The sequence below is a fragment of the Chiroxiphia lanceolata genome, chromosome 2 (assembly GCF_009829145.1).
Source record: "Chiroxiphia lanceolata isolate bChiLan1 chromosome 2, bChiLan1.pri, whole genome shotgun sequence".
NCBI classification, from domain to species: domain Eukaryota; kingdom Metazoa; phylum Chordata; class Aves; order Passeriformes; family Pipridae; genus Chiroxiphia; species Chiroxiphia lanceolata.
The window spans coordinates 19,198,957-19,226,606 of NC_045638.1; the positions used below are offsets into that span (position 1 = coordinate 19,198,957).

General features: G+C 40.0%; 1 protein-coding gene across 1 annotated transcript in view; it reads right to left on the reverse strand.

Moving 5' to 3' along the window:
* FRMPD4 (FERM and PDZ domain containing 4) overlaps positions 1 to 27,418 on the reverse strand; it is a 112,792-nt gene extending 85,374 nt beyond the window's left edge. The window contains 2 exon segments of the mRNA XM_032679964.1: positions 450 to 570; positions 27,306 to 27,418. Coding sequence (XP_032535855.1) covers positions 450 to 570; positions 27,306 to 27,327 — 143 coding nt within the window. The 5' untranslated portion in view covers positions 27,328 to 27,418.
* Between the last annotated feature and the right edge of the window lie 232 nt (positions 27,419 to 27,650).

The window sequence follows — 27,650 nt, forward strand, 5'->3', positions numbered from 1 at the left end:
GTCTACAAAGCAAGGAGATCCATCATATAAATCTGAATTCATTAATAAAGCTTATCTTGTATAATTGTTGCATCCTATGAATGATGCTGGTGGGTCGAGCACGAAGCAACATGGGCAGTATTTACTAAATATGGTAAAGTGTCGTCCTACAGTCACCATAACTGTACTCTTAAAAAAGTAATATTTGGGGGTTTTGCATACTAATAATCTTGTGTAAGTACATTCTGTGCTTAGATCAGAAGGCAGCAAGGTTTGATGCAATACTTTGTCCTTCCTAATTTTGGACTAGCCTCTGAAAGCTCAGCTTTGGTACAAGTATGCTAAGCATTGCGGTACACATTTCTGTGCCAAAAAAAGTGAAATCACAGACAAATGATCTGATCCCTGGAAAGAAAATTATCTCCATCCCAAATTATTTTTAGTCTTAGAAGAATGTGAAGAAGACTTACTTCATGGTATCTTCAAAGGCCATAAACAGCAAATGGAGATCCAACATGCTGCTCTCATCATCACCTGCTCCATACAAACTTTCATATTTCTCGTAGTTCCATGATGAGAAAGACGGTGGTCCTGCAGGAGGGAATGAACTCATGCTGATGAGCTCAGAGCACCATTCCAATGTTTAAATTCAGCTGTCCAGGAGATGACAAGGCAGACAGCTGCCTTGAGGGCTGCCTTTATCAGTTTGAAGGCCTAGGTACAGCACGCACTGCATTCAGAGTCAAGTTTGAACCCCCAGTGCATGGTGTTCTTTCTCCAAGCCTGAGTAGTAAGTCTGGTATGGCAGGGATTTGATGTCTTTGGCTCTAGCAGCAAGCTCTCAGTCTTTTCAAGTTAGGGCTGAGATTTTACTGACTGGACGCAAGGTCCTCAAGTTGTGCGGAAGCACATCCACTGAGGAGACACTGTAAGACAAGCACCTTCTGACTCCTAAAATTATTTTTTCATCTATCTGGATACAGTCCAGTAAAACAGGTTCCCAGTCCTGCCAGCTCCAGGAGCAAAGCTCAGCTGCATCAATGGCAACACCAGAAGCACATTCCCCAGCATGTGCCTGTCCCCTGAGCAAGTATACAGGAAACCAGACCCCAAGTCCAACAGCAACTGCCTGAGGAGCACTTCTAGGGAGTGCTCACATCCTTATGATCTTAATCAATGCTCTATAAAGAATGATATAATAAGTTCAGGCACACTGGAAGGCATACTGTTGTTCAGCAACGCTGTACAGAACCTATTTATTTAGGCAGCAATGGTATTTTTGTAAGAATGGCAGTAAATGAAAAAAAGATAAAAATTTACTTTGACTACCAGTTTGCCTAATTACTAGAGCAAATTATTAGAGCAACTTTCGTACCTGGAAAAACAGGTAAGCTTTTAACCACAGCTTGTTGCCCAAAAGCATGGATTTGGTTTTGTTTGATTTGTTGGGTTTTTTCCCCAAACTATCTGTCATCCCAGTAAAAAGTACTATATCTGTTAAGAAGCACTACCTCACTTCTATTTCTAGATCCATCACAATTACAAAAATAATACCAGCATAAATTTTTTCCCTGTTTCTCAGGGAGGGCTTTTCTGACTCTGTTTTTAATGTACTGCACACTGGATAATATACTGGCTATATGCTTATCTTACCTTATCTTAGATCAGACTAAATTCAACCATAAATATAGGAACATATCAGCTTGAAAGTATTGCTTGGCTGCTCTGTTCAGTAAGTCAGCTACAGATCATGATAAATCATACATAGAAAGTAGATGAAGAATTCTGTACACCCCTCTGAAGCTTCTGGATGCATGAAGTTTCTGCACCTCTTTGCTTGGCAACCTGCAGTGCTATAAATGCTCTGATGACTTTCACATATAAAAAGTCTAAAATGCCACAACCTTGCTCACAACAATCAAAACCAGACAGACATATTTTGGATCTCCTCCTTAATACAACTGACAGGCAACCAGAAGGCATTTTCTGCCTCAATGACAACATTAACTTCCATGGAAAAGTCCTGCTACTTTGCTTGTTTACTAAAGGTATCCTATAACTAATTGTGAGACTAAATACAGAGTCAACATGTTGCCTGCGTATCTCAAAGGAGTTTCTAAGGCCTTCTAAGCAATTATAAAGGAATAATCCTTTATAACAATAAGATGCCAAGCAAGATACAGTGGCACATAAATCAAGCTTGAGAACAAACCCACTCACTGACTCCCTCTGCCATTCAGATGATTAATCTCTCCTTAAAGCATACCTGCTCCTGTCAGCACTGTTGCTCTTACCTGCCAAAGCCTGCCATTGACAGGCACTGCCTTTGCTGATGGCCACAGTGGCTGTGGGGTACCATCAATTTTTAACCAATGCAAAGCCTCAAGCAGCTTGGTAATAACATTACACTTCATGTATTTTGTAAGATTCAGTGACAACACAGTGCACCTTTTCAAATTTACACAGCACGTGTTTAAAGTACCCTTTATCAAGCCTTGAAGGGAAAGAATTTCTTTAACCTGGGTTCTCTAGGAAAAAAAAATTCTCCTTTGGCAAAAAATAACTTCAGCCAGCTGGATAACTGACAAAAATGGATATTCATATATAATGAAAACTGAAAATGTAGCTTTACTAAGATAGAAGTGTTCTCCAAGCAATTCCTCATTTATCATTCCCCAGGTACTTCTCAATAGATAACCAGTCCTGTTCTGCAAAAGGACTATCCCCCACCTCCCTATTATCTATTTCCAAGTAATATGGAAGCACTATTAGCCTAGACTATTTCTGTCACTATAGCAATACCAATAGATTAATTATGCCAGACGCTGTTCACCGTCTCTGAGAGCAAGTGGCCTGGAACAGCTTGTGCCAACATTATTACTGCACTGTACTTCTCACTGTAGTTATTCTCTTAACCTCCACAACAGAAGTTAAGAGGTCCAAAAAGTCTTGTGAGGACTACAAGACCCCTACAGCCTCTGCTAAACCCCAACTTATGACCATGGTTTGTTTGGAAAGTGTTAAGTAGCACATGCAGGAGCATATCAAAGACCATTCTAATAGTTCAGCTGTATGGCCTCATCAAATTCTCATCCCTGAAAACTTCATACAGTACTGCTTAATTTACAGAGGCTTCTAACTCAATGGTGTCTAAAACAATAGGATCTCTTTGAGAAGGTCTGTAGCAGCTTTAGTGTAAATTAATTGATAAAAGCAATAAAGGCTTTAATAACAGAAGTTTTGGAGCATTAAGTGCATCAGCATCATAGGTTTCATTCTACACACATTAATAGAAATATCATGTGCAGAAAGATTCACAGATATGGCCCTCTAAATACATCTAACAACACCCAAGCAATTTCTGGTCAAAATGCAAACATATTCTTTAAGCACAACTTCTGCACAGGAAGCAGTAACAATCTAACTAGATTGCTTGAAGATGAGAAGGTGTATCAGAGAAGCTACGGAGTCACAGAGCAATTAAAGCTGTAAACAACCTCTTAAAATCATGTAGTCCAGACCCTTCTCAAGCAGGGCCACTTAGAGCAGATTGTCCAAAATTGTGTTCAGATAAGTTTTGAATATCTCTGACAATGAAGGCTCCACAACCTCTCTGGGGAACTGAACCTAGGATTCCAGATGCAGCCTCACTAGTGCTGAGCAGGGAGGAATGATCACATTCCTTGACCCGCCAGCAATACATGTCATAGTCTAGGATGCTGTTGGCTGCCATTGTCATAAAGGCACATTTCTAGCTTATGGTCAGCTTGGAGTACAGCAGGAACCACAGGTCTTCTTTTGCCAAGTAGCTTTCCAGCTGATTAGGCCCCAGCCTATACTCATGCATGGGGTTGTCCCTCCCTCAATCCCTGCCCTTTTCTCCAGCCTGTCAAGGTCTCTCTAAACAGCATCACACCCAACCAGGGTATCAACCATTCCTCCCAGTTCTTTTTTTTACGTTCTGTAACCTCATTGAGAGTGCGCTCTGCTCCACCCTTCGCGTCATTAATGCAGATGTGTAAAGTATTGAGCTTAGTATCGACCCCTGGGGTACCACATTAGTGCCTGGCCTCCAAGTGGACTTTGACCCACTGACCACAACCCTCTTGACTCAGCCATTCAGCCACTTTTCCATCCACCTCACTTGCTGCACCATTACTTCATCTGCTTGTCTTTGAGGATGTTATGGAAGACTGTTAAAAGCCTCACTAAAGTAAAAGTAAACAACATCCACTGCTCTCCCTTCAAGTCAGCCACATCATTTTAGAAGGCTGTCAGATTGCTTAAGCATAATTTACTCTTTGTAAATCCACAATGACTATTCTGGGTCACCTTCCTGTCCCTCCAGAGTATGGAAATAATTTCTGAGATTAGTTACTCCATCACCTTCCCAGGATCAAGGTGAGGCTGACTAGCCTGTAGTTCCCCATATCCCACTCCTTACCCTTCTGGAAGAGAGGCATGGTATTTGCTTTTTTCTCACTTTCAGGAACTTCCCTTGATTGCCACAACCTTCTGAAGATAACTGAGTGGCCTCACAATGACATAAGCAAGTTTCCTCAACACCCACGGATGCAACCTATCAGGCCCTATGGACTTGTTTACATCCAATTTAAGTGTTCCTTAACATGATCACCCTCCACTAAGGACAAGACTTTGCTCCAGACTTTCCCTCTGATCTCAGAGGTCTGGGATTCCTAAAGGCCAGAAAGGACTGAAGCAAAGGTGCCACTGAGTACATCAGCATTTTCTGTGTCCTCTGTCAGCAGCGACCCTGAGCCATTTAGCAGATGTACTTGTAAAATCCTTTCTTATTGTCCTTCACATCCCTTGCCAGATTCAACTTACCATGGGCTTTGGCTTACCTGACCCCACCCTGGCACAATTGGACAGTATCTCTATTCCTCCTGGGTCACCCGTCCCTGCTTCCAAGTTGCCTGCTTGTTGGATGGACCAAACTATATCTTGGAGAAGATCACAGAATCACAGAATATCCTGAGTTCAAAAGGACTCAGAAGGATCATCGAAGTCCAACTGCTGGCTCAGCACAAGATAGCTCCAGGAACCACACAATGTGCCTGAGAGCGTTGTCCAAACACTTCTTGAACTCTGTCAGCCTTGGTGCTGTGACCACTTCCCTGGGCAGCCTGTTCCAGTACTCAACCACCCTCTGGCTGAAGAACTTTTTCCTAAAATCTAGTCTAATTCTCCCCTACACAGCTTCATGCCATTCCCTTGGGTCCTGTCAGTGATCACCAGAGAAAAGAGATCACTGTTTGCCCCTATGCTTTGCCTCGTGAGGAAGCTGTAGACTGTGGTGATGTTTCCCTTCAGTCTCCTCCAGGCAGCAATCCCAGCAGTTCCTCCTATGTCTTCCCCTCTAGACCCTTCACCACCTTTGTAGCTCTCCTTTGGATTGTCTCTAATAGCTTTATATCTTTCTTCCTGTGGTGCCCAAAACTGCTCACAGGACTCAGTGTGAGGCTGCACCACTGCAGAGTGGAGTGGGACAGTATACTCCATCAACCAGCTCAAGACACTTCTTGAAGATCAGTCTTGGACTGCTCTTCAATCCAGGGTCATGGGATACCATGGGATACCATGTGATTCTTCCAAGCAGATACCTAAACAAGCCAAAGCCTGCTTTCCTGAAGTCTAAGGCTGTGATCCTGTTTCTTGTCCTGCTCCCTCCTCTCATGCTCCTGAACTCCACTGTATCATGGCCGTTGCAGCCAAGGTTCCTCCTGACCTTCATCTCCCCAACTGGCCTTTCTCTGTACGTATGACATCCAGCAAATCTTCTCCTCTTGTTGGCTCTGTAATCATCTGTGCCACAAAGCTATTGTTTTGTGTTGCACACCAGCAGTTATGAGAGTGGTTTCACATCCCCCTTGGGGACCAATGTGTGTGAATGAGAGGCTACTTCCAGTTGTCTGAAGGTCTCATCTACTTCTTCCTGATCACGTGACCTATAGTAGACTCACTACATGTTGGTAGTATCACCCATGTTGGTTTACCTGCCATTCCATCCCCACAGCAGAGCTCCTTGCTTCCCAACTGCTGTTTCACTTAAGAGATGATTTCTCTTTCTTGCCTTCCCAGTCTGTCCTTCCCAGAGAGCCTGTAACCCTCAATTTCTAAATACAGCTTTACTGCAAATGCAAAGCATTATAGTATCTAATAATATTTTAATCTCTAACCTTAGATAAACATTTTTAAAATAGCTTGCTTTATTCTGTATATGCCAAATCATACAGGCTAAAGTACTTCCAGAAAATAAACCAAACTGAATGGAACAAACCACATAATACTGATAAAATACAAAGCAGGGTATTAGTAAAGCACTACTGCTCATTATAGAACAAATAAGGAATTGTAGTAAGTCAGTTTTATAGTTAATTACCTCAAAGGAAGGCCATGCTTTTTGTATACATACATACATAAGTATATGAACATAAACCACATAGAGAATATATTACTTAATTTCCCAAAAATTATACTCCCTAAGGAAAGATATGATAATGGCAACAAAAAGTAATGGTGTGTGTTAGCCATTAGCTATATAATTGGATCAAGAATAAGAAAAAAAACCACTATTATTACTATTATTCACGTTCACATTTATTAAGCTATGCTTGACCATATATAAGATTTTTCAGATGCCTAGGAATGAGTGCTGCTTTTCTTAGGATAAACATTAAACACTTCACATTTTCACAACCTCTGAACCACTGTCTTTGACACTTATAGCACACCTGCAAAATTAGTGGCTACTTTAAAAAAATACCTTGTCAAATGGGGAAAAGGAAGAACTAATAGAGTGGGGTAAAAAGACTTATAAAACATTAATTTTGAAAAAATTGTTTTGAGGATATATGTAGACTAAATCATCAAATTTTAAGTGATTTTGTAAGAGAAATTAAAAATAAGATCTTTTAATGTGACTCACTTGAAGGTTTTTTAAAATAAAATTATGGGCATCAAGCAAGCTCCCACTGCACTGAAGGATGACTGACTGTTACCTGCTCAGCATAAGGCTGCATTGCAAAGTCCATCAGTTAAATCTCATCAAAACATTACCCACAGGCAAGCTGAAGCAAGGCCAAATGAGTCATCTGACAAGTGTCATACTTGGTCCCTCCTCTGCTTCAGTGAGCATTTCATTCACGTTTATGCAACATGAAGCTGTACCGTCATGGCCAGGAATGCTGAGTGCTGAATGATCTTCTGTGGGGAACAGGAATCATGAGCTTACCTCACCAAGAAGAAGACATAATTGGCCAACATAAAGGCATGAATTACTTTGAAAAGCAAATGCAGCTTCCAATCATCAAGCAGTTTTGTGAACCTAGCTCTGAATGGGCCATTTTGTGGAGAAAAAATGAATTACTGAAGAAGTGGAGTACTTTTTGTTCCAGTCAGGGAACAACCAGGAAGAAAAGCAACAGTGACACACATGACACTTTATTTGATCCAAAATAGCAACGAAGCTGAAAAAAAAAATATTCACAGAATAAAGCTGCAAGTTCTCATAGAATCATAGAATGATTTAGGTTGGAAAAAGCCTGTAACATTATTGAGCCCAACCATTAACCCAGAACTGCCAAATCCAACACTAAACCATGTCCGTAAGTGCCACATCTACACACCTTTCAGATACCTCCAGGGTTGCTTACACAATCACTGTCCTGGGCAGCCTGTTCCAGTGCTTGATGATGCTCTCCATGAAAGAATTTTTCCTAACATCCAACCTAAATCTTCCTGGCGTAACTTTGAGGCCATTTCCTCTCATCCAGTCACTTGTTACCTGGGAGAAGAGACCGACTCCCACCTTGTTCTAACCCTCTCTCAGGTAGTTGTAGAGAGCAGTAATGTCTCCCATCAGCCTCCCTTCCTCCAGGCTAAACAACCCCAGTTTTCTCAGCCGCTCCTCATGAGTCTTGTGCTTCAGACCTTTCAACAGATTTGTTGCTCTTCTCTGGATCTGCTCCAGCATCTCAGTGTCTTTCCTGTAGTGAGGGGCCCAAAACTGAACACAAGATTCAAGGTTTGGCCTCGCCACTGCTGATCACTGCCTAGTTCTGCTGACCACACTATTGCTGATGCAAGCCAGGAGTACAAGAAGGAGCCTGTTAACTGCAGCAAAATATATGAGATTCTCCCATGCAGAAAAGACTACTACACCCCTAGAGAGCGTTTCCATCAGAAGATAGGTCAGGCTGAAAATCTGAATCCATCACTAACGACAACTCTCTATAAAAGTGAATACTTGAGTAGTGAGCTGTGAGAAGTCTGAAATACAGTTTTCAGCCAGTCCACTTGGGTGTCATGGGAAGCCCAGCTGCTGCAATGCAGAGCACAGTACAGGTTTAATCTGCTCAACTTCACATCAGCCTAAACTTGAGGCTGCCATAGTAAGATTTGTACTGGTATCCACGCCAGCTCATTCAAGGCTGACTGGGATGCACTGATCACAGGATTCACAGCAACTGTTCCCGTGACAGCAGCGCAGAAAGAAACCTGTTTCTTAAGTAGGTCTTTTTTTCTTCCTGAGTCACAGCTGAGACTATGTTCTAACAAAATGACCCCATAACACACCTAGCTAAGGGATGTGCATCATGGTCCCCATAATGAACTAAGTAGGCCTAATCAAGCGCAGTAGGTGCTCAATTATTTGCAGTTTGGGTGCTACTATGGGGCTGACAGGACATCCACTCACATCCATAAACATTTATGTGCCGACGATTGCAGAACGAAGACAGAAAAGCTACAGGCAGACAGCTTCCCATTCACAAAAGGCCAAAGCATTGTTGCATAAACTTTGACTATTATCTCTAATGAAAAAGTAAAAATTAAAATGCCTCCTAAATAGCTATGGACAAACACCACAAAATCAAACACTTTTCTACGCTACTCAAACTAGGGAAGGATATTTTTGATCTCAAGTGGCTGACAAAAAAGTGAAAGCACAGAGAGGAAAAGGTGGGGGAAAAAAAAGAACTGTAATTCCAGGAGTCATGAAAGTCATGAAATACTGCGGTAGCACAACTCATAGGAGAAGTAGTAAAATATAATAAGTGTTTTTGTGTAATTTCTGTTGGTGTAAATCAGTAGGACTCTGCTGACATTAATGAAACCAACTCGACTTATGGCAGAGAATCTGGCTCTTTATTTGCTATGATGATGACTAATGTCTAAATTCAACTGCAGATTTTATAGAATTATAATTAAAGGTCTACAATAACATAGAACAAATGTAATCTGTGCAGAAGAGCTTTATTGTATTCATCTTGTAGCCTTATATTGACAATGGCACTGATATACATAAATAAAATATTAATAACACCTCTGTGACAGGCAGCAACACAGCATGAAATGAATACTTTAGAACTAACTACTAGCAGTCACATATTAGGATAACTAAATAATATCATTTTATAAGACAAATTTTGATCCAGTTAGCAAGAATTGCAATATTTAACTCATGACACTCCTGAACTCTCAAAATGTTTTAATAATGTAGACTATACACATATATATATGCACATAACACATGGCTAAGTGTTTGGGGCATTTGACAAAGTGAAATATTAACATTCATGTTGCAGGCCTCATGCTCCTTGTCAGACCACTTCTTCTCCACATAATCATCCTCCTCTCCTATTTTCTAATGACTGTCCTGTACTCAGATAAACCAAGTGATGCCATTCACTCTAATTCCTCTTCAAATTGTATTGTCCGTATTTTTACCTAGCTTCCTTCTCAGCTCTCCATTCTGACGCCCAGCAGTCATTATCGGCATAATTCTTTTTAGTCATGCAATTTCTGGACACATTGCATAGATGGTCCTTTGGAGATTCCAGTTTCTGCATTCTACTCAGCATGGCAATTTCCAAAATTTTCAAAAGGCTCTTAACATGAGAGAACTTCACAGCAACAACAGAAATTAAATCCCTGGCTGAAAGGTGATATGTGGGTCACCTTTTAGACATCTGTCTCAAACACTGGGAACCAAGCTTTTTAATGCACTTTAGCAAAACAACTTCTGTTTCTGCAGGAATGGGAAGACATTTTTCAAAATACCAATTAAGTCTCAGAAAAGAGAGGGGAACAAAATTTTTCATCTCAGTCTAGAAAGGCATGGTAAAGTTACAAATAGCTAAAAAGGGTCTGCCGGTCAGAGGTATTCAGCAGCCCTTGTACAGGGAATGAGATCATGAAAAGCTGATAGTTTCACTCTAGTTTTTCCAAGATTTTGTAGATGCATAAAGCCGTATTTTTTAAAAAAATCTACAATATCCGGTTTAGATAACAATCCTCATTTACTGCAAAGAAAGCACATAAACTAAAAATAATAGAGTTCCTGAAGTACTGTTGGAAAGGATTAAAATGCAATAAGTGTAATGCAAAATTACAATGCAAACATCACTGAAAAATGGAGAGCAAAACCCTTCTTCTAACTTGTGGCTGATTGACAGAATTTGGAATTGACACTTCTTGGGACTACGTAGTAAACACAGCAATTTCTGTTTTCATAATGGATCATTTTTCTTTTCTTTTTTTTTTTTTTTGATGGACACAGATTAAGGTTCAGCTAATCAACCATGAAAAACTACAAAGCGCATCAAGAGAAACAGCAGAGAGAGAAGTGCAACAAGTTGCAGGGAGTACAGTGAGGGCTGGCTGGGTTTCATGGGAAGATGAGGGGGAGCCATGTGCAAGTTCACCACATTGGAGAGCAGCTGTGCCAATCCTTGGGAAACGGAACTCGCAAGGCAAAGAGTGCCAAGGAGACTGTATTGGTCATACTATGTAAGGCTAATGGCATCTAGGTGAAGGTGTCACAAACACCAAATTGAGGTGCAGATGTTACAGAAGTGGAACCGATGGGCAAAAGTAATCTGAGGTATGACACTGGAGTGACCAGGGACAAGGGTCTGCTGTGGGGAAGACCACAGGTGTGGATAAGCTACTGGTGAGACCCATACCTGCACAAACACAGGGAGGTTGTGTGTGCATGTGTATGCATGACCCAATTGCAAGCACCTAACATGCAAGACCAAACTGTTGATGCATAAGAACAGGATCAGGCTGCTTGTACTGGCCTTGTTTATGGGTGTGCTGTTTGTGTTGATATGGTGCCTGCAAAAGCACTGGTTGCCTGTACGCATGATGCATTATTTCAGTTGTGCTACTTTAATTGAAACCATAACATATAAAATACATGCCTGACAATTCACAAAGAGCATTAGCAATAGGATATACATTAGGATAAGGAGGGAAAGAAGACATCGGTTTAGTCAGAAAGGAGGTCTGATGAAGCATGTAGAATATACACCAGAACATGTTGACCATATGCAGCCAGTTATCTTGCTCCAATGCCATCACTTGTTTGACACTACATTTATATTTCCTTGAAATATGCTCTGACTACAGCTCTGCCTTGGGTTGTTGGGGTAGGTACTGCTGGGTCTGTGCTGCAACACTTCAAGTTGTTGATATGCCTCTTCAAGAAAACTCTTATCTGTAACTACCAGGAAAAGTGTGCTTGTGATATCAAACACTGAAAACAAGTCAGTCTTCAAAACAATCAAAAAAAACCCGCTACAAAACCCCAAAAGTAACAACCTGTCTGAAGGTAACTTGTAGCGTTAGGTTAAAGAAGTTTATTACTTCACAGGATGCCTGAGCTATGGAGGCTTTGGCAACTTGTGCCATACGCATGCCAAATGAATTCAAATTGTTGAGTTTTAAGTCTCTGAAGAGTTGTCAAACTATCATGTTTCCAAAGCACTATCATTTATGTTATTGGTAGTAAAAGTCTACTCATTCAAAAATATCACACATATTCACCATAGTTATGCAGATGTTCACACGAGCAAGTGGATTCCCCTAATGGTATTTCAAAAAAATTATATGAGATACTAGCAATTACTTTTTTTATATAGGCAGGTAGAGACAGCCAACATAGCCTGATGAAATTATAACTAATCCTGGTTGTTATCAGACAACTCAAAACTGCCAGCAAGAAATACTCCTTTAACTTGTCCTTATATTTGCAGACTAATTCCATGTTTTATACTTTAATAAGATTGATGATAATGTCCATTTTCCAGAAAAAGAAAAGCATTTTGCTGATATGGTGTATAAACACTTCAGGAAAAACTATTTCCTCTCCTATCTTTCAATGAAAGCAGTTTTTAAAATAGACTTATTCATCATTCTGTGACAGCATTTAGAAAAGAGCATTTATCCAGTTATCCAAAAGCCTGGTCAAATGATATCATCTCCTTGAATATCATCCCATTTGAGTATTTTTATTACCCATATGCTTACTAAAAACACTGATCTTTATTCCACTTTTTATGTGACAATCTAAATTGCCTTGAGTAATCTGTCTAACAGAGATAATTAAATTTATTTCATTAATATTTGCAAAAGGTTCCAAGGGCATATAGTGGATTAAGTCTGTTTTTCAAACATGTTGCTTAGATTTCATGTTCTACATGCTAAAGAAAGAAGTGAAGTGTCATTTGACTCACAGGAAAACAGGAATGGAAATGATCTCCAATCCCTTGGTTTTTTAAACTGTATCATATAAACTGTGTTTTATATCCTCCTTTAAATATCTACCAATAAACAGTGTAAACATATTTTGGATTATTCAATCCAATGCTATGACTGAAAACTTGGAAATTAACTCAGTTGCTCTAATCTTTAAGGGTCTTCTCCCTTGCAATCTAAATGTAGAGTGCCTTTAGTTTTTTTGCGACAAATTATTTTTTGTTTTAAACATTTCTCATTTCTTTCTGGTGTTTATTCCCTCTTGATCTTACTTTTGCTGTATTAGGCAAATCTATGTGTTCCAGTGTCCCCTGAATTTTCCCTCTCCAACCATCCTAACAGCACTTTCTGCATTTGCTACAGTTTGAATCCCCCCTCTGAAACGTGCATAGCTGTAATTATTAATACTTCTCTATCTCTGCAATGGCATTTGCCAGTGGCATACCAAAATGTCAAGACTTAGATGTCTCTTGGCAAATCAGCCAATAAATCAAGATTTCTCTCCTCAGTCATTTGAACACTTATTTTTAGATCATTGGGAAGATTTTGTTATAAATCCTCAACCATGTCTGTGAATTTTACTGTGTTTGCCTGTGTTCTTTATACGGAGGTCCCCCATTCCTCTTTTATATGAAAAAAAGCCACTATAAGTGTTTTAACATTTTCCTGTAAGAACCAACTTGGCCTGCACTTCTACAAACCTCACTACAGCCCTGTAGTCTTTGCTTTTCAAGAAGCTTCCTACGTTCATCACTCCTTTCAACCTTTCCTTACACACTGGTTGCTTTTTTTGCAATGTCTTTATGGATGTGATTATTCAGCTAATTATCCCTCTCTTATATCAGGTGCATGCACATCACTGAAAGATATGAGACTTTATAAACTAAAATATAAATCCAGATGATTAAAAATTTCTTCTCTAAATATGTAAAACACTTCTTACAATTCTTTTCATCAGCAAGAATCACTGTACAAGTGCAGGAGATATATCTATGTGTGTATATACACACATATATGTGTGTGTGCATCTCTCTCGCATATTCACACACTACTTTATACCTTCATGCTGAATCTTGAAACTGGTACTTTCATAAGGGATGAAACACTTCTCCCTTTCTCTGCCTCTCCCTACAAGTTTCTTCCCTGAGAATCCCCCTTAGTCTCATACATATCCACATTCAGCTCTCCAGTAAAAACAATGATTTTAGGATTTATTGAAGGCAGTAGTCTTCTATAATGTACCCATTAGACCACTAGCAAAGTGCTGTCTTGCAAAACTCTCCGAAAATAATTTTAAAGTAGCAAAGTCAGGTACCAGTAGCAGCTCGGGTACAATGGTAGGAAGATCAGTCAGAGTTGTAAAACCTGCCTGAGAAGAGCAATAAATTTTCAGATAGTCCATGCTAAGCTTTAAGATAGCCTAAGAGTGGCAGACAGTCCAAAGAACTTAAAAGCTCATTAGGGAATATGACAGTGGTTGATCGCTGCAAACACATATAAGTTTTCTCTTCCATGTAGCAGGAGCATTTAGCATTTGTGCTGTATTCTATGCAAATCTAGCCAAAAACTCAACAGAAAATCACTTTCTATCATTAATATTTACATTAAAACATCATTATGACTTTCACATATGGTACAACACTTAGCCTGGCAACATGTGGATCACTTAGCTTTTTATTTGTCACTAAACAGCAGTTATGAAAAAATTCACATTCAGTTCTCAATCTTTGACACAGATTTGTGGAGGAGAGACTGACAGCAAATCTCTCCTTAAAAAATTCATCTAATCTTGCCATGCTTCAGCTTTGCAACCTAACTTGAGAATTAAGTCAATGTATTTCTAGCATCTGCTAATTAAAATATAACCCCTAGTATATGAGAATCCCAATTTTATGTGGTAGACTTCCCATGTACCTGTATTATAAACAAAAACAAACAAATAGACAGACAAATAAAAAAAACCCAGTGGCCAAAACCAAAATTTTTTGAGCAAATTTGTCTGGGGGTTCAGCTGGTCAATTCTTTAAATTTGAGCACAAAGCCAAAAAACAGTAACAGTAAGGTGAGTGCTGCGTGGCCAACTGTTTCAGGCTGCCAGATTCTAAGCATGGGCAGCCATGACATCCTTTCTTTCTAAGGATGTTCAGGAAATGTCAGCTGACTCTGAGTACAGCTTGCTGGAGAAGCAGCTTATGGAAAAAAAGCAAGCCATCCAACCAAACCCCCTCCGAGCAGCTCTATAAAGCCTTGTCCTGTCACTCTCCCTAATGGTGCCCAAGCTTTCAGTGCAGGGCTCAATTGCCTATGCAAGTCACAGAGGCAAGGCTGAGAAAGCAGCTGTGCAGCTATTACACATTATGTTCAGGTGATAGGGTTCCTCCTCCAGGATCCGTGTTCCTGAAGGCTCACGCCATGAAAGCAGCTGTTTCTATGATCTGCCCATTAGCTTTGACTTGCTTTAATTAATTCTAGTTGGGGAAACTAGCAGGACTGTTCTCAAATAGAATTTGAGGATACTGATGTTTGGATTTCTCTGACTGGGCATCATTCAGTGCCTTTTGGAAACTTCTGGCTAGTCACAATGTGACACTCTGTGGAACCAGGTCCTTTTCAAGACCTAGCCACAATTTTGGCCCATGTCTGAAGACATGGAAACCCCTATTTTTTATATGTATGTTTTAACTAAAAAGATGTGCATCTGGAAAGCTGTGACTTGTCAGTATGCAACACCAATTCTATGTTCTTAGTTTCCTTCTTGAAGGTAGGCCATTAACTCATACTTCCCAAGGACACTGTTAAAATGGTGGAACTGCATTTCCATATATGTTGGCAACAGGAATCTTGTAAAAAAACCTCTAAATGTCATTACTATGAGCTGCCAGAATCAGACCCTCATGCCCAAAACAAAATGTCTTTTATCAAGATGGCTTTTTGCCAAGTCTTTTCTTGTCCAGCTCAAGGCGCTGACTGGATTAACAAAACCAATAAAAACAGCAACAAGAAGAAAATGCTGCACAAAAGGGATTATAAGCAGGAACAGAAACATGAAGTACTTCTTTAGACTACAAGTAAAACTATTGTTCCCACCTGATCAAGCCCAGGAACAGCACTATCTAATATAGCACTCCTCAGAAACTGTCTCTTTATCATTTAAGTAATTTCTTAAGAAACGTCCTCCATACATCCCTGACTTTCCAGTTTTACCTTAAGTTTCATCAACATTTCACTGTTTTTTTCTTCTTTCATTTGCTGTATGCTTATGGCAGGAGCTAACTTTTACATAAGGTTCTGCTTTTTTTGAATGGCAAAAGACTGACAGCATTAACAGACTCTCTACACTCATTTCTACAAAATGTGCCCAGTATTCATCTCCTCCTTTACGAACTCACCAGATACAATTATTTTTAGATATATATGCTGTATTTATCATGCATCTTTAACAAAGGCTTTTTATCCCAAGATGTAAAAAAAAGATTAACCTGCATCTAAACATGCAAGGAAAGACACTTTAACAGAAAGCTGACAAAACTTAATGTCAGACAACTAATAGAATTGAAGCAATGTTTCTTCACAAGAGCAGAGCTAAAAAAAACTGTTTAAACACAGAGACCTAAGCTTATGCTTGAAATGAATAGGGAACCAAAGACATCAAAGACTGTATAAACTTCCATAATCAAAACCACTGGCAGGTTTGGTAAATTCTGATTCCCACTGAAAAGGTGCGGTTGTGGGTCCATCTACCACCCAGTCTCATAAAATGTTCTTCAAGTGTCTTATCTACAAGGGTGGAAAGTCTCTCCTACCACAAAGAATGAGAACAGCATGATTCCAAGACTAATCTCACACTAGTAAGGACTAGTGGGAAGCATATACCTTGACCTCAACATACTGGGAGCTTGAAATAGACAGAACATTCAGATTAATCTGATCGCAGAAGCGCTACAGAGTCTACATCTGCCTAATACAGGATGAGCTGCAGATTGTTTGCACATTGAGGCCGACTCTCTTCCACTTCTCACAGGATGACAGAAAAGTGACTGGAGCACCTCTCCTAGAGCTCAGACAGGCTGGGAGAGATGGGGTTGTTCAGCCTGGAGAAGAAAGGCTGCAGGGAGACCTTAGAGCAGCCTTCTGGTCCCCAAAGGGAGCCTACAAGAGAGCTGGAAAAAAACTTCTGGCAAAGGTGTTCAGTGATGGGACAAGAAGCAATGGTTTTAAACTGAAAGAGGCTAGGTTTAGATTAGATATTCACTGTGGGGGTGGTGAGGCACTGGAACAAGTTGCCCAGAGAAGCTGTGGATGCCCCATGCCTGGAAGTGTCCAAGGCCAGGCTGGATGGGGCTTTGAGCAACCTGGCCTAGTGAAAGGTGTCCTTGTCCTGGTAGGGGGGTTGGAAGTAGATGATCTCCCTTCCAATCCAAACCATTCTATGATCCTATGAACCGAACCAAAAGCCAATCTGAGAAATAAAAAAACAAAAACAAAAATAAACCAACCACATTACTAAAAGTCGGAAACTATATATGCCAGCATATCTGCATCTCCAGTAGTTTTCACAAATACATAGGAAAAAGCTAGGAGCAGAGCCAGAGAGAAGTAGAAACATTAGGACTGACTAATGTATCCTCCTATGGCTTCACTGAACATCATTTATACTCTGCAGTATAACTTTATATGTATATTTCACATTAGAAATGTAACTTGATTGCAGACTGCAAATAACCGTCTTTCCTAAGTGAACCTGAGATCACTTAAGAATTAAAAGCAAAACAGTTATTATGCTGTTAAATTTTTTTAAATATGACAAAATTTTTCCATGCTATTTGTATCCTAAATAATATGTCTCTCCAGGTTTTAATTATGAAAGGCTAAATAAATCCCATGAGGAAATGCTTATTTGTATCTATCTGCTAAATTCCTATTTGTAATTCCAGCTAATTACTTCCTCTGTCAGAAAAATACTGTCTGAAGTCCCAAGATGCCACAGAAGTACCTCAATCTCTTTCATTTCACATCTCCCAGTGTTCGATACAGAAAATGTAAATTCATTTGTCTACTGCTGGAAGAGTCAGAAACTTGAAATAATCTCTGCACTGTCAGCAGGTCTTTACCTCATGTGCTTAATCCCTGTTGCCATGGAGATATTTAATTGTGCAGCCACACAGTTTGATTGGTTTATTTTAAATTGAAGTTTTTCTGTGGAATGGTTCAGGATTCCAAGCGAACATGAGATAAACGGCTTTCAAAGTATTGCAGTGAGTCATAATGTTGTCAGTGACTAGATTAATTTGAGCTCTGTTAAACTGTTTCTTTACCTTAATCTTATGCATTTATGTCAACATACCTAATACGAGGATTTTTAGCATTATATTTGGAAGCTGAGCATTTTGTGTATAATTAAGCACTATGTTATTGTAAGAAGGGCAATTAAAAACTAAATGAGAATTAAAATTCAGTAAGCTTTTGTTGGTAGTATCGTCTTTCTAAAACAAATTTTCTTCCTGTCCTACAATATCAATCCAGATCAGAACCTTTTACAGTAGGCTTATACTTGATTTTCTTTATAGAAAACTGTAAATATATTAATATGAGAGAAATAAAGCCAAAAGGATAAATTAGGCTTCTTCAGTGTTGGCTTCCATATACCTCAGTATGCAGTTCCTTAGTATAGGAATGTCTATTGGAAAAATATCATCAATATGGTATTTCCTGGTACAGCATAACACATTAGATAACTAATTTTAAATTCTGTACATATACTACAATCAACTGGTGAACTCAACAGTGCTATTTAAACAGCAGCAATATACTGTGCTAATTCTCATACTTTTTCTTTTTTCTCTATAACCTAGCTCTAGCACATTTTTTTCTCAATGTCATAACAGAAGCTCTAGGGAAAATTTTCACCTAGCCTTTGCTGTGAAAGATCTCAATTCTATCACCAAGTATCAGACAGCTTTCCTTTAATTAATTTTTCAAGCTATTATGGCCACTAAGGCCCCAGTGTGTAGGCTGCAGGAAACACCTTTTAGGTGTTTCAGGTGCTGTATTCCTCTCTCTATTTTTAAGGACTATCAAGGAGCCTGGCTTTATTTCATATGCAGAGCCTCTGTGTTTGCATCACTGGGGTTACCAGCATGTGATCCAAGATAAGACCTAGCTTCTTAGAAAGCACTACCACTCTTCCAGCCACCTGCATGGCTTTGTAGAACCAGAACTTCACACTTTTAATCCAAATTCTTTAGGGAACACGCTATTTTACAAGAGAGGTGCTTGGAAAAGCAGACTCTGACTGGGGCTGTCATTCCCACACAAGTTGTTTATAAGAATTGATTTGTTTTACACTTCCGGGAACGGTAGCTTGGTGTACCAAAGCAATGCTTCCACAGAAGCATTTACATGCTGCAATGCACAGATGAGATGCTGCTATTCCATACAAAACAGCTACCTAGAAGTATATGTTCTCCAACAATAATGAGGATTTAATCTTTGCACCTCTCTATGATAATGTACACTATGATTCTGGGTTAGGATACTTTGATTTTTTTTTCTATACAGGTTTTGCTCCAGAAGTTTTATTCTGCTTCCTAATCCACCTTCAAGCACACAAGAGTAACAGTGTTCTGGATGCAATACTTTCAATTTCATGGCATCCCCATTCAGTTCATGTTTGAAAAAAACACAGAGGACTAGCTCAGGAACACTGATTTGCTGTAGCAGAGGCCCACAGTATGATTCCCTGTACTACGCTTAGGTATAATTACATCCAGGCAACCCAAAGCAAATGATTGAGCAAAAACTTCTTCTCTTCTGAGTAGTCTCACCCATGTTCATACCTTCTTGTATAACTCCCCTCACCTTTCCAGTGAGAAATCCTCTCGGTCCAGCAAGGGAGAGCTCTGTGTGCGTGCAGAGGGGACTCAAAAAGGGCAAGCCAGAAAGAAGATCGAGAAGGAACCAGGTTGCTGTGACTAGCCCCTGAGTTACTGCACACTAACCAGCTTAGGTACAACTGCCTTACAGTGCAATGAACTATCCCTTTTTCCATGCTCTAGTTAAAATAAAATAACCCCACAAACCATCACCTCCTTGCTAGCATTCCCTCCATTATAGCAATGATTTATCCCAGTCAGTATTAACATCACTTTGTCTGTGATATTTATGACTGCGATATTTATGGCTAGAGGAACAACTCTGTGAAGGACAGACAATTGTTAAATCATTGTTTCTTTTCAGGAGGTTGGGTTGATTTAGCAATACTTTCTTTTTCACCATATGCCCGAGTAGTCTCTAGGCGAACCACTGACATAAACAGGTTGCTATATAATTTTCCTTCTTCCCCTTTCTAATTATTCAGGTTTGCTTTAAACAGTCACTTGCATTTGTGCATCCCTGCTGCTGCTCATGTCTTCTAGCCCCACTCCCCCTTCCACCATACGATCCTGTCCTTGAGCAGGTCAAACCCTTAGTAACAGAAAGCAAATTTGTATGCAGTCTGAAAGGAGCAGAGTAGCACTCTTTCTCTAGTAGCACACTATTCATAACAACACTCCATATTAGAGACAAGGGAATTTAAAATAAAACATAGAAGAGACAGAAAAAATCAAGAATTGCCATACCAATCAGACCTGTTGTCCTCCTGGTCCAGTATCCTTTCTCTGACAGCACTCAATACCCGCTTCAGAGGAAGGTGCAAGAAACCTTGTAATTATAGAATAACCTGATTAATACAGGAAGTTTCGTCCTAGCCCTAGGCAGTCAGCAGCTGACTCACCCGCTTGTCTGAAACATAAGATTTTATATCTGCTCTAATTTTTTTCAAATCCTATGTAATTTAATAGTGAATGTCTCATTACAAATGTACTTTGCAAATACACATTTGAATCTTATAAAACATTTTAGGCTTTACTGTAACCTGTAGCTGAGAGTTCTATTTGCTAATTATATAGGTTGTACTATTTTTATCACTGTTAAAGTGCCTGCCATTCAATCTCATTGGATGTCCCTTTTAGGGACTCGGGAATAAGTGGGCCAGAGAGTGTGATTCCACTGCCTTTTCTCTTGGCATCTCACCTGGGAGCAGAGATGCCCAAAGAGGCATACAGCAGTCAGCCTCTGGACTGAGGCATTAAACCAGCGCACAGCTGCTTCCATTCACATCCCTCACCTGAGGGGGATGGCACCCTGCACAAGTCACAAGTGCTCTTGTGGACGGAACATCAGCAGCCATGTTCCTCATATTTTTGCGAATGCCACATAAATCTCCCAGTGAATCTAGTCGACATTGTTTCTGTACTTAGTGATGAAGGAATGGAATGCACTCAATAAAGTGCAATAAATCATACCTACAGGGTAGAAGGTGGCTCCTGTGACTTCAAACTTTCATTATGGCCTTATGTACTGTGGCAGTCTTAAGGTATAAATAACAGCAGTCTTTTCAAAACCTAGGAAGATGAACAACACAGTAACAACAATCACGGTTTTCACTATATTTTATTTATATCCTTTGATGGTTTTCAGAACCTTCCAACAGAGCAAACCCCAGATAAATATTCTAAGACAGGACTAAACTACCAACAGGCATGTACAACGTACAAACCTCCAAGATCAACAAGTCCAACCTTTGACCAATCACCACCTTGTTAACTAGACCATAGCCCTAAGGGCCACATACAGTCATTTTTTGGATACCTGCAGGGATGGTGACTCCACCTGGGCAGCCTGTTCCAATGCTTAACAACTCTTTCCCTGAAGAAATTCTTCCTGATGTCCAGCCTGAACTTCCCCTGGTGCAGCTTGAGGCTTGGTCCTCTCATCCTGTCACTAGCTGCCTGGGAGAAGAGGTCAAGCCCCACCTTGCTACAACCTCCTTTCAGGGAGTTGAGGGATAAGGTCTCCCCTGAGTCTCCTCTTCTCCAGGTTAAACAAATCGAGCTCCCTCAGCCTCTTCTCTTATAACTTAGTCTCTAGACCCTTCACCAGCTTCACTGCCCTTCTCTGGACATGCTCCAGCACCTGAATGTCTTTCTTGTAGTGAGGGGCCCAGAACTGAACACAGGGTTTGAGATGCAGCCTCACCAGTGCTGAGTGCAGGGGACAATCACTACCCTGGTCCTGCTGGCCACACTGTTTCTGATATAAGCCAGGATTTACCTTCTTGGCCACCTGGGCACACTGCTGGCTCATGTTCAGCAAGCTGTCAAACAGCATCCCCAGGTCCTTTTCCACTGGTGTGCATTCCAGCCACTGTCCCTAAGCCTGTAGTGCTGCATAGGGGTTGTTGTGACCCAAGTGCAGGATGCAGAAACTTGGACTTGTTAAACTGTTAAGGAAACTTCTCTCTTCAGCCATTCAGGAGTCACTCCGACAATCACACCACCTAAGCTGGGACTAAGGCCCCTTTACAGCTACATACACCACACTCACACAGTCAGACCATTTTTCCTTACCAGCTGGACCCCAGGTTTCCTATAGCAGAGTCTCAGACATCTGGATCCTTAAAATAATTTAATCATGATGCAAAAACAAAATAGCAGCTCAAGCCTGTGCCTCCCAGGAGGGACCCCGAACAAAGGAAACCCTGGGCTTTTATACCCTTACAGTCTACCAAGCTATCTGCACTGAATGTATTTCTTAACAGAACCTCCTACTGTTGGCCTCAGCCCATTGATCAATCCAGCCTGTCCAGATCCCTCTGCAGAGCCCTCCTATCCTCCAGCAGATCAACACTCCCGCCCAACTTGGTGTCATCTGCAAACTTACTGACGGTTCACTCGATCTCCTCATGTCATATCAATCTTCAATAAAGATACTAAACAGGACTGGCCCCAATACTAAGTCTTGAGGAACCCCACTAGCGACTGGACATCAGCTGGATGTGACACCACTCACCACTGTTCTCTGGGCCTGGCTATTCAGTTGGGTTTTTAACCCGGCCAAGAGTGCACCTGTCCAAGCCATGGCGGCTGCCATCTCTTTCATGAGAATGCTATGGCATCGAAGGGTTTGCTGAAGTCCAGGTAGACTGCATCCACAGACTTTCCCTCATCCACTAAGTGGGTCGCCTGGTCATTTCAACCGTTGTAGCAACCGTGTCATACTGAAACAACAAGGTTCAGAAAGATATGTGACAAGTGGTTCTCTCCCAGCTCTACTGTGCACTCTGGAGACTGACCTGTGGTTTCAAGCCAAGCGGTAATAATGCTGCAGGCTTTGATCTCTGGGTGTGCTTCCTTTAATTTCTTGCCTAGAATCCCAGCTGTTTGCTCAGTTTGGTCCAAACTGAAGCACAGAAGCAAGATAATATGCACAAAGTACAGATGGTCAGGGTCCTTGGAGTGAAATAGGGAGCAAACTAAAGTGGTAACACAGATAGCTCCCATCATCCTCCCGCAGGCAGTAGCAAGAGTACGTAAACATAACCAGTGAAAAGAGTAAAGTAAAATAAACACAGCCAATAGCATCTCTTGCAAACAAGGATATGGCAATAAGCTGACCTAACAGATCCCTCTGTCTTGAGAGCCTAATAACTAACTACATTTTAGTGGAATCAGTGTTGCTTTGAGTCCACATGAGAAGGGCTACACTTTCTTTCACCTAAACTGATTTTGCATTCTCTGTTTTTTATTTGAATGACAGAAACTAGATCCACAAAAATACCAAAGTATCTTATTCCCTAAGAATTAAACAACAATAGGAATCCAAAAGGTATGACTTTTCAAGACAGCAAATGTTATTTCAACTCACACCTTAAAGTGCAGTTGCAGGGAAGTTTAAGCCAGCACAACTCTGTTGCAACTCTGTTCCAAAATCAATCAGACATTTCAGCGTGGCAGCAACGCTGCTCATCGCCTGGCATTAGCCATGCTCTGAGCAGAAGGCTGGACAGGCTGACCTTCAGAGGATTCTTCCATACTAAACTATGGTGCAACTTCAGACCATGCAAAGGACTAGCTCAGGGAGCTAGGCTGACATAAAATTCCTTGTTTTCTCCATAAGATTGACTGTTTGTTAGCTTTTGCCAGTTTATTTGCCTCTGTCAACTTATTTCCAGGTCTGACAAGCAGCAAGACTGACACAAAGGAAAGGACAAAAATGTACAGATCCAAGAACCAATAAGATCATAGCTCCTAAAATTAGGAGCCAAAATTGCCATGAGGCTAAACCTTTTGTGGACAAAATCAGTCAAAACCTTCTGCTTCGCACGCTATCTCCCTGAAGCCCTATATTCACACCAAAACCATTTTTAATAAGTGTAATGTTTTTATTCAAATTAACATTACAGAATTTCTCATAATCATATATTACACAATGTATATAATAAATGCAAGTAAAAAAGGCCTTTAAAGTGGTTAAATGTACCATTTTCAAATTATTTCATATTAAAGGTCCAGTTTAATACAGCTTGTGCAGTACAGAAACATGCTGAAAGAATACTAGATGATTGCCACCCTCCCATACTGAAATTTATTACTTTTCTCATAAGGCTATTTCAAGTGAAAGTGGTAAGCTAAAAGGGAATGGGTGAAGTTCTGAAACTTTAATTTACCATGGTCTAAACTTAAGAAAAAGTATTTTAGAGGTTTGCAAAATGACCCTGGTTGTGCCATCTGTACAGGAGAGATAATGAATTGATAGTAACATCTGAAAATATTTTGATAAGAGGCTCTTTTCACACTTTTACAAAAGCACTGCCTGGCAATGGAAGCTGGCCCTGATTAGCTCATGTCATAAGAGCTTTCAGAGATTTCAAAGAAATCAAATTTGCTTCAGGAGAAAGAATAAACATCTCTTCCCATTCACGCCTTAAAGCATTTGCACCGACACTATATAATTGCTTTTCATTTCCCCAAAAGATTCTCCTGGATTCTCTATTCCTCCCACAATTTCAAAATTACAGTATGTCTGCTTGCAGTTGAATGGAAATGTACATATGGCCCAAAGTAAATTATTTAACTAAAAAGCAGTTAATGTTGCTATGAATTATGTTACTTCCTTGTAACTTCCTTGTAACAGAATCCATGCATTGCATTGTGGTAATACCTGGTTTATACATCTCTAATCAAAACCAAGCAAAGTATTTGAATTGCTTTTTAAGTGTGATGCAATTCATTAATCTGCATGGCTATAAAAAGCTTTGGAGACAATAAGAAATGCTCTCTTGCTGATCTCTCTCCTGCCTTTATAGGCATAACTGTCAACAACCACCTCACTACGTCATTCCCAAAATCCAGGGGTAAAAAAATGAAGGAAAGAAAATTAAATTTTGTTTTCGTGTAGTATTTGCAAAAGCAGTTGTTCTGAAAGCCAGAGAGAGCTTCTCCTCAGACAAACAGCAGTGAGGACAAGTATTATAAACCTCCACAGAGGAATCGCTGGCGAAGTCACGGGGTCTATTCAGGTTTGCTCATTCTTCTAAAACCAAGATATATATATATATATATACCCAGTCACACTGTAGTAGCTACCTGGGCTGATGTTCGCTAGTAAAGGTGGACGGCTGGTGATTTGCTGCAGCAGTACGTGGCTCCAAATGGTTTCCTGATTTCATTCTGTTTCCAAAAGCACTGGCTTTTAATGTACCCCAGGGGACTGTCATTTAACGTAAGATGCATTACTACCCCAGAAGCATGCCTGGTGCACACACTATAGCCAATGCTGTTGCTTTAAAACATTTGATATAGGAATATGTACTATAAATCAATCACACAATGTGCAGGTATGTAGTGGTGTTCAACTTGCACCTAAAACTGCTCAGAGAATTCTGATGGGTTAGAAAGTCTGGCACAAAATATCAAAGGCCTCTACAGATCAGCTTCCTCAGAGGCCTCATTCTCTTCACCCCTTAAAGCAGATTATATTTTTCCACATGGTCTGCTATCCACATACAGAGAAAAATGGAAGAAAGACTAGAGCCCAAAAGATAATGGAAAACAAGCACCTTGTAAGAGCATGGAACAAACAAAAAATGCCCAACAACAAAACAACCACAAGCCTAATATTACTTAAGGCATAATTTGGCACACTCTGACTTGGATTTTTGTTCCTAGATGCAGTTTTCACAATTTAAGAGAGGGATATGACACTTTAAGGTACTAAAATGAATTAAAAAAAAATAAACAAAATAATCATTAGCTACTGAGAGCTAGAAAACATTCTCAAATTGCAAAATAAATGAGTACTAACGCACTGCATTTTGTAAGCCACAGCTGTTTACAGCTACACAACAAGTGCAGTGTTGTGACCAGTGAGAAAAAAGGAAGAATCAAATGTGGTGCCTGTCCTCAGAAGCGGGACATTAGTTCTTTAAATGAATCTCATTCACACAGAGGAGAACATAGCAACAGTCTGCAGAAAACATGGACATCCAAGGTGTGCAGGTCCCTTCACTACCTTGAATAAACAAAGCATCAATCTCACATTTGCACAGTACTTTGGAGGCTCGCCTACACTTATTGACAAGCCTAACTAGCTCAGGCAGAAAACCTGTGTTAATACACATATTCTGCCTGGCATTCAGCTACAGCTTGTTCAGCATTATAGCCAGAGTCTTACAGACATCCAAAGTGTGACAAACACCTGATGAAGCAAGAAAACTACGTTTCAGAGTCAGCTTCTGAGCCCTCATTAACCCAGACAACTTGTTCCAACTTGGACAGGTCTGAAATTGCTCTAAATCTTGAAAGCCTGCAGGTCACCAGACTGCTACAAATCTTATTTTGGCTCCAAAACCAAATGCCTCCTAGGAAGCTGAGGCACGCTCCCTGGGCAAAAGGGGTATGAGGAGAAAGCACAGTAACAGGGAACCTTTCTTATGCTGTACAATTCTTTTTTTGCAGATGAAGGACCTTAAGAGAATTAAGGACTTTTAACTGTCAATTAAAAACAAGTCTGATCCTTCTACTCTGTGGTAAAAGAAAGAATTGTAATTCTCATCCATGATTTTTCCAAGCACCTGCAAGTTTCTAAATAGGCTGATAAAGACAAAAATTAAATAATAATTAAAAAAAAAAACCTTCATGGGAACAATATAAAAATTCTAACCTTAAAAATGGGATGATTGCAAATCAGCCAATTGTTCTGCTAACTCACTACCATTACCCTTTTTTAGTGATTATGTTCCAAAGCCACATAAGAGTACATTTGCTAGAACAGCAAATTGTATTGTATCCAAGCCATCTCAGTGATTTTAAAGAATAATTATGCACAGTTTTCAATGGGAAAAGAAAAGTCAATTGTGTTTAAAATTACATCATTCACAATGACATTTTTTTTGCAAACCTTTAAATTCAGAGCTAAAGGACTATGGGAAAGCTAAGAATTTGAATACTTACTACACAGGATCAAAATATACACTTTCTCAGTACCAGTATAATGAATATAATAAACAAATCAAAAGACTTCACATGGCAGAGATGGAGAAGTGTAAGTATCAGTCATTGAATCAGAACTGATCAATCAAAATTGATCTTCTGTCTCGTTCTTTAATCATGGTTGGTTTTTTTTTTTAATGACCTTTGTTGTAATTCCTCAAAGAATTACAGGTCCTTATATTATCAGCATTCTCTTGAGTAAATGAAATAACTAAGTACTAAAGCAAGGCACAGTAAAGTACAGTCTAAGCTATCCCTGTGCCATAAATTAAAGCTGTTAAACATTAACCACGTAGGTCTGAAACAGAAATTAGGATTCCAAAGCAATACAGTCAAGAGCAGGGCTGCAGTGCTGTGCTACACACTGCACAGTTCACACTGCCCACTTACCTGATGAAGTAATCTCTTCCATCTCTGTTTGCCGTCATCTCCCACCCATAAGGTGTCCCCTGGTTCAAGCTCCAGGTCCCTGAAGGATGAGGCCAGCCTGAAGACTTATTCCTGTGGCTGCAATTTTGGGAAAGGTAGGGAGGAAGAGAGAGTGGGACAAAAGGTTATTTGTCTCTTGTACTTCACATGATTCACTTGACAGCCAAATACTTTCACAGTTGTGAAATATAGAGCCAAAACCCAGGGAAGGGAAAAGAGGTTATAGTAGGTCTATTTACATTTGTAATATTCTTCCAGTCAGTGGAAAAATACACTATCATTTCTAAATGTTTAAGCCTTTGGTTG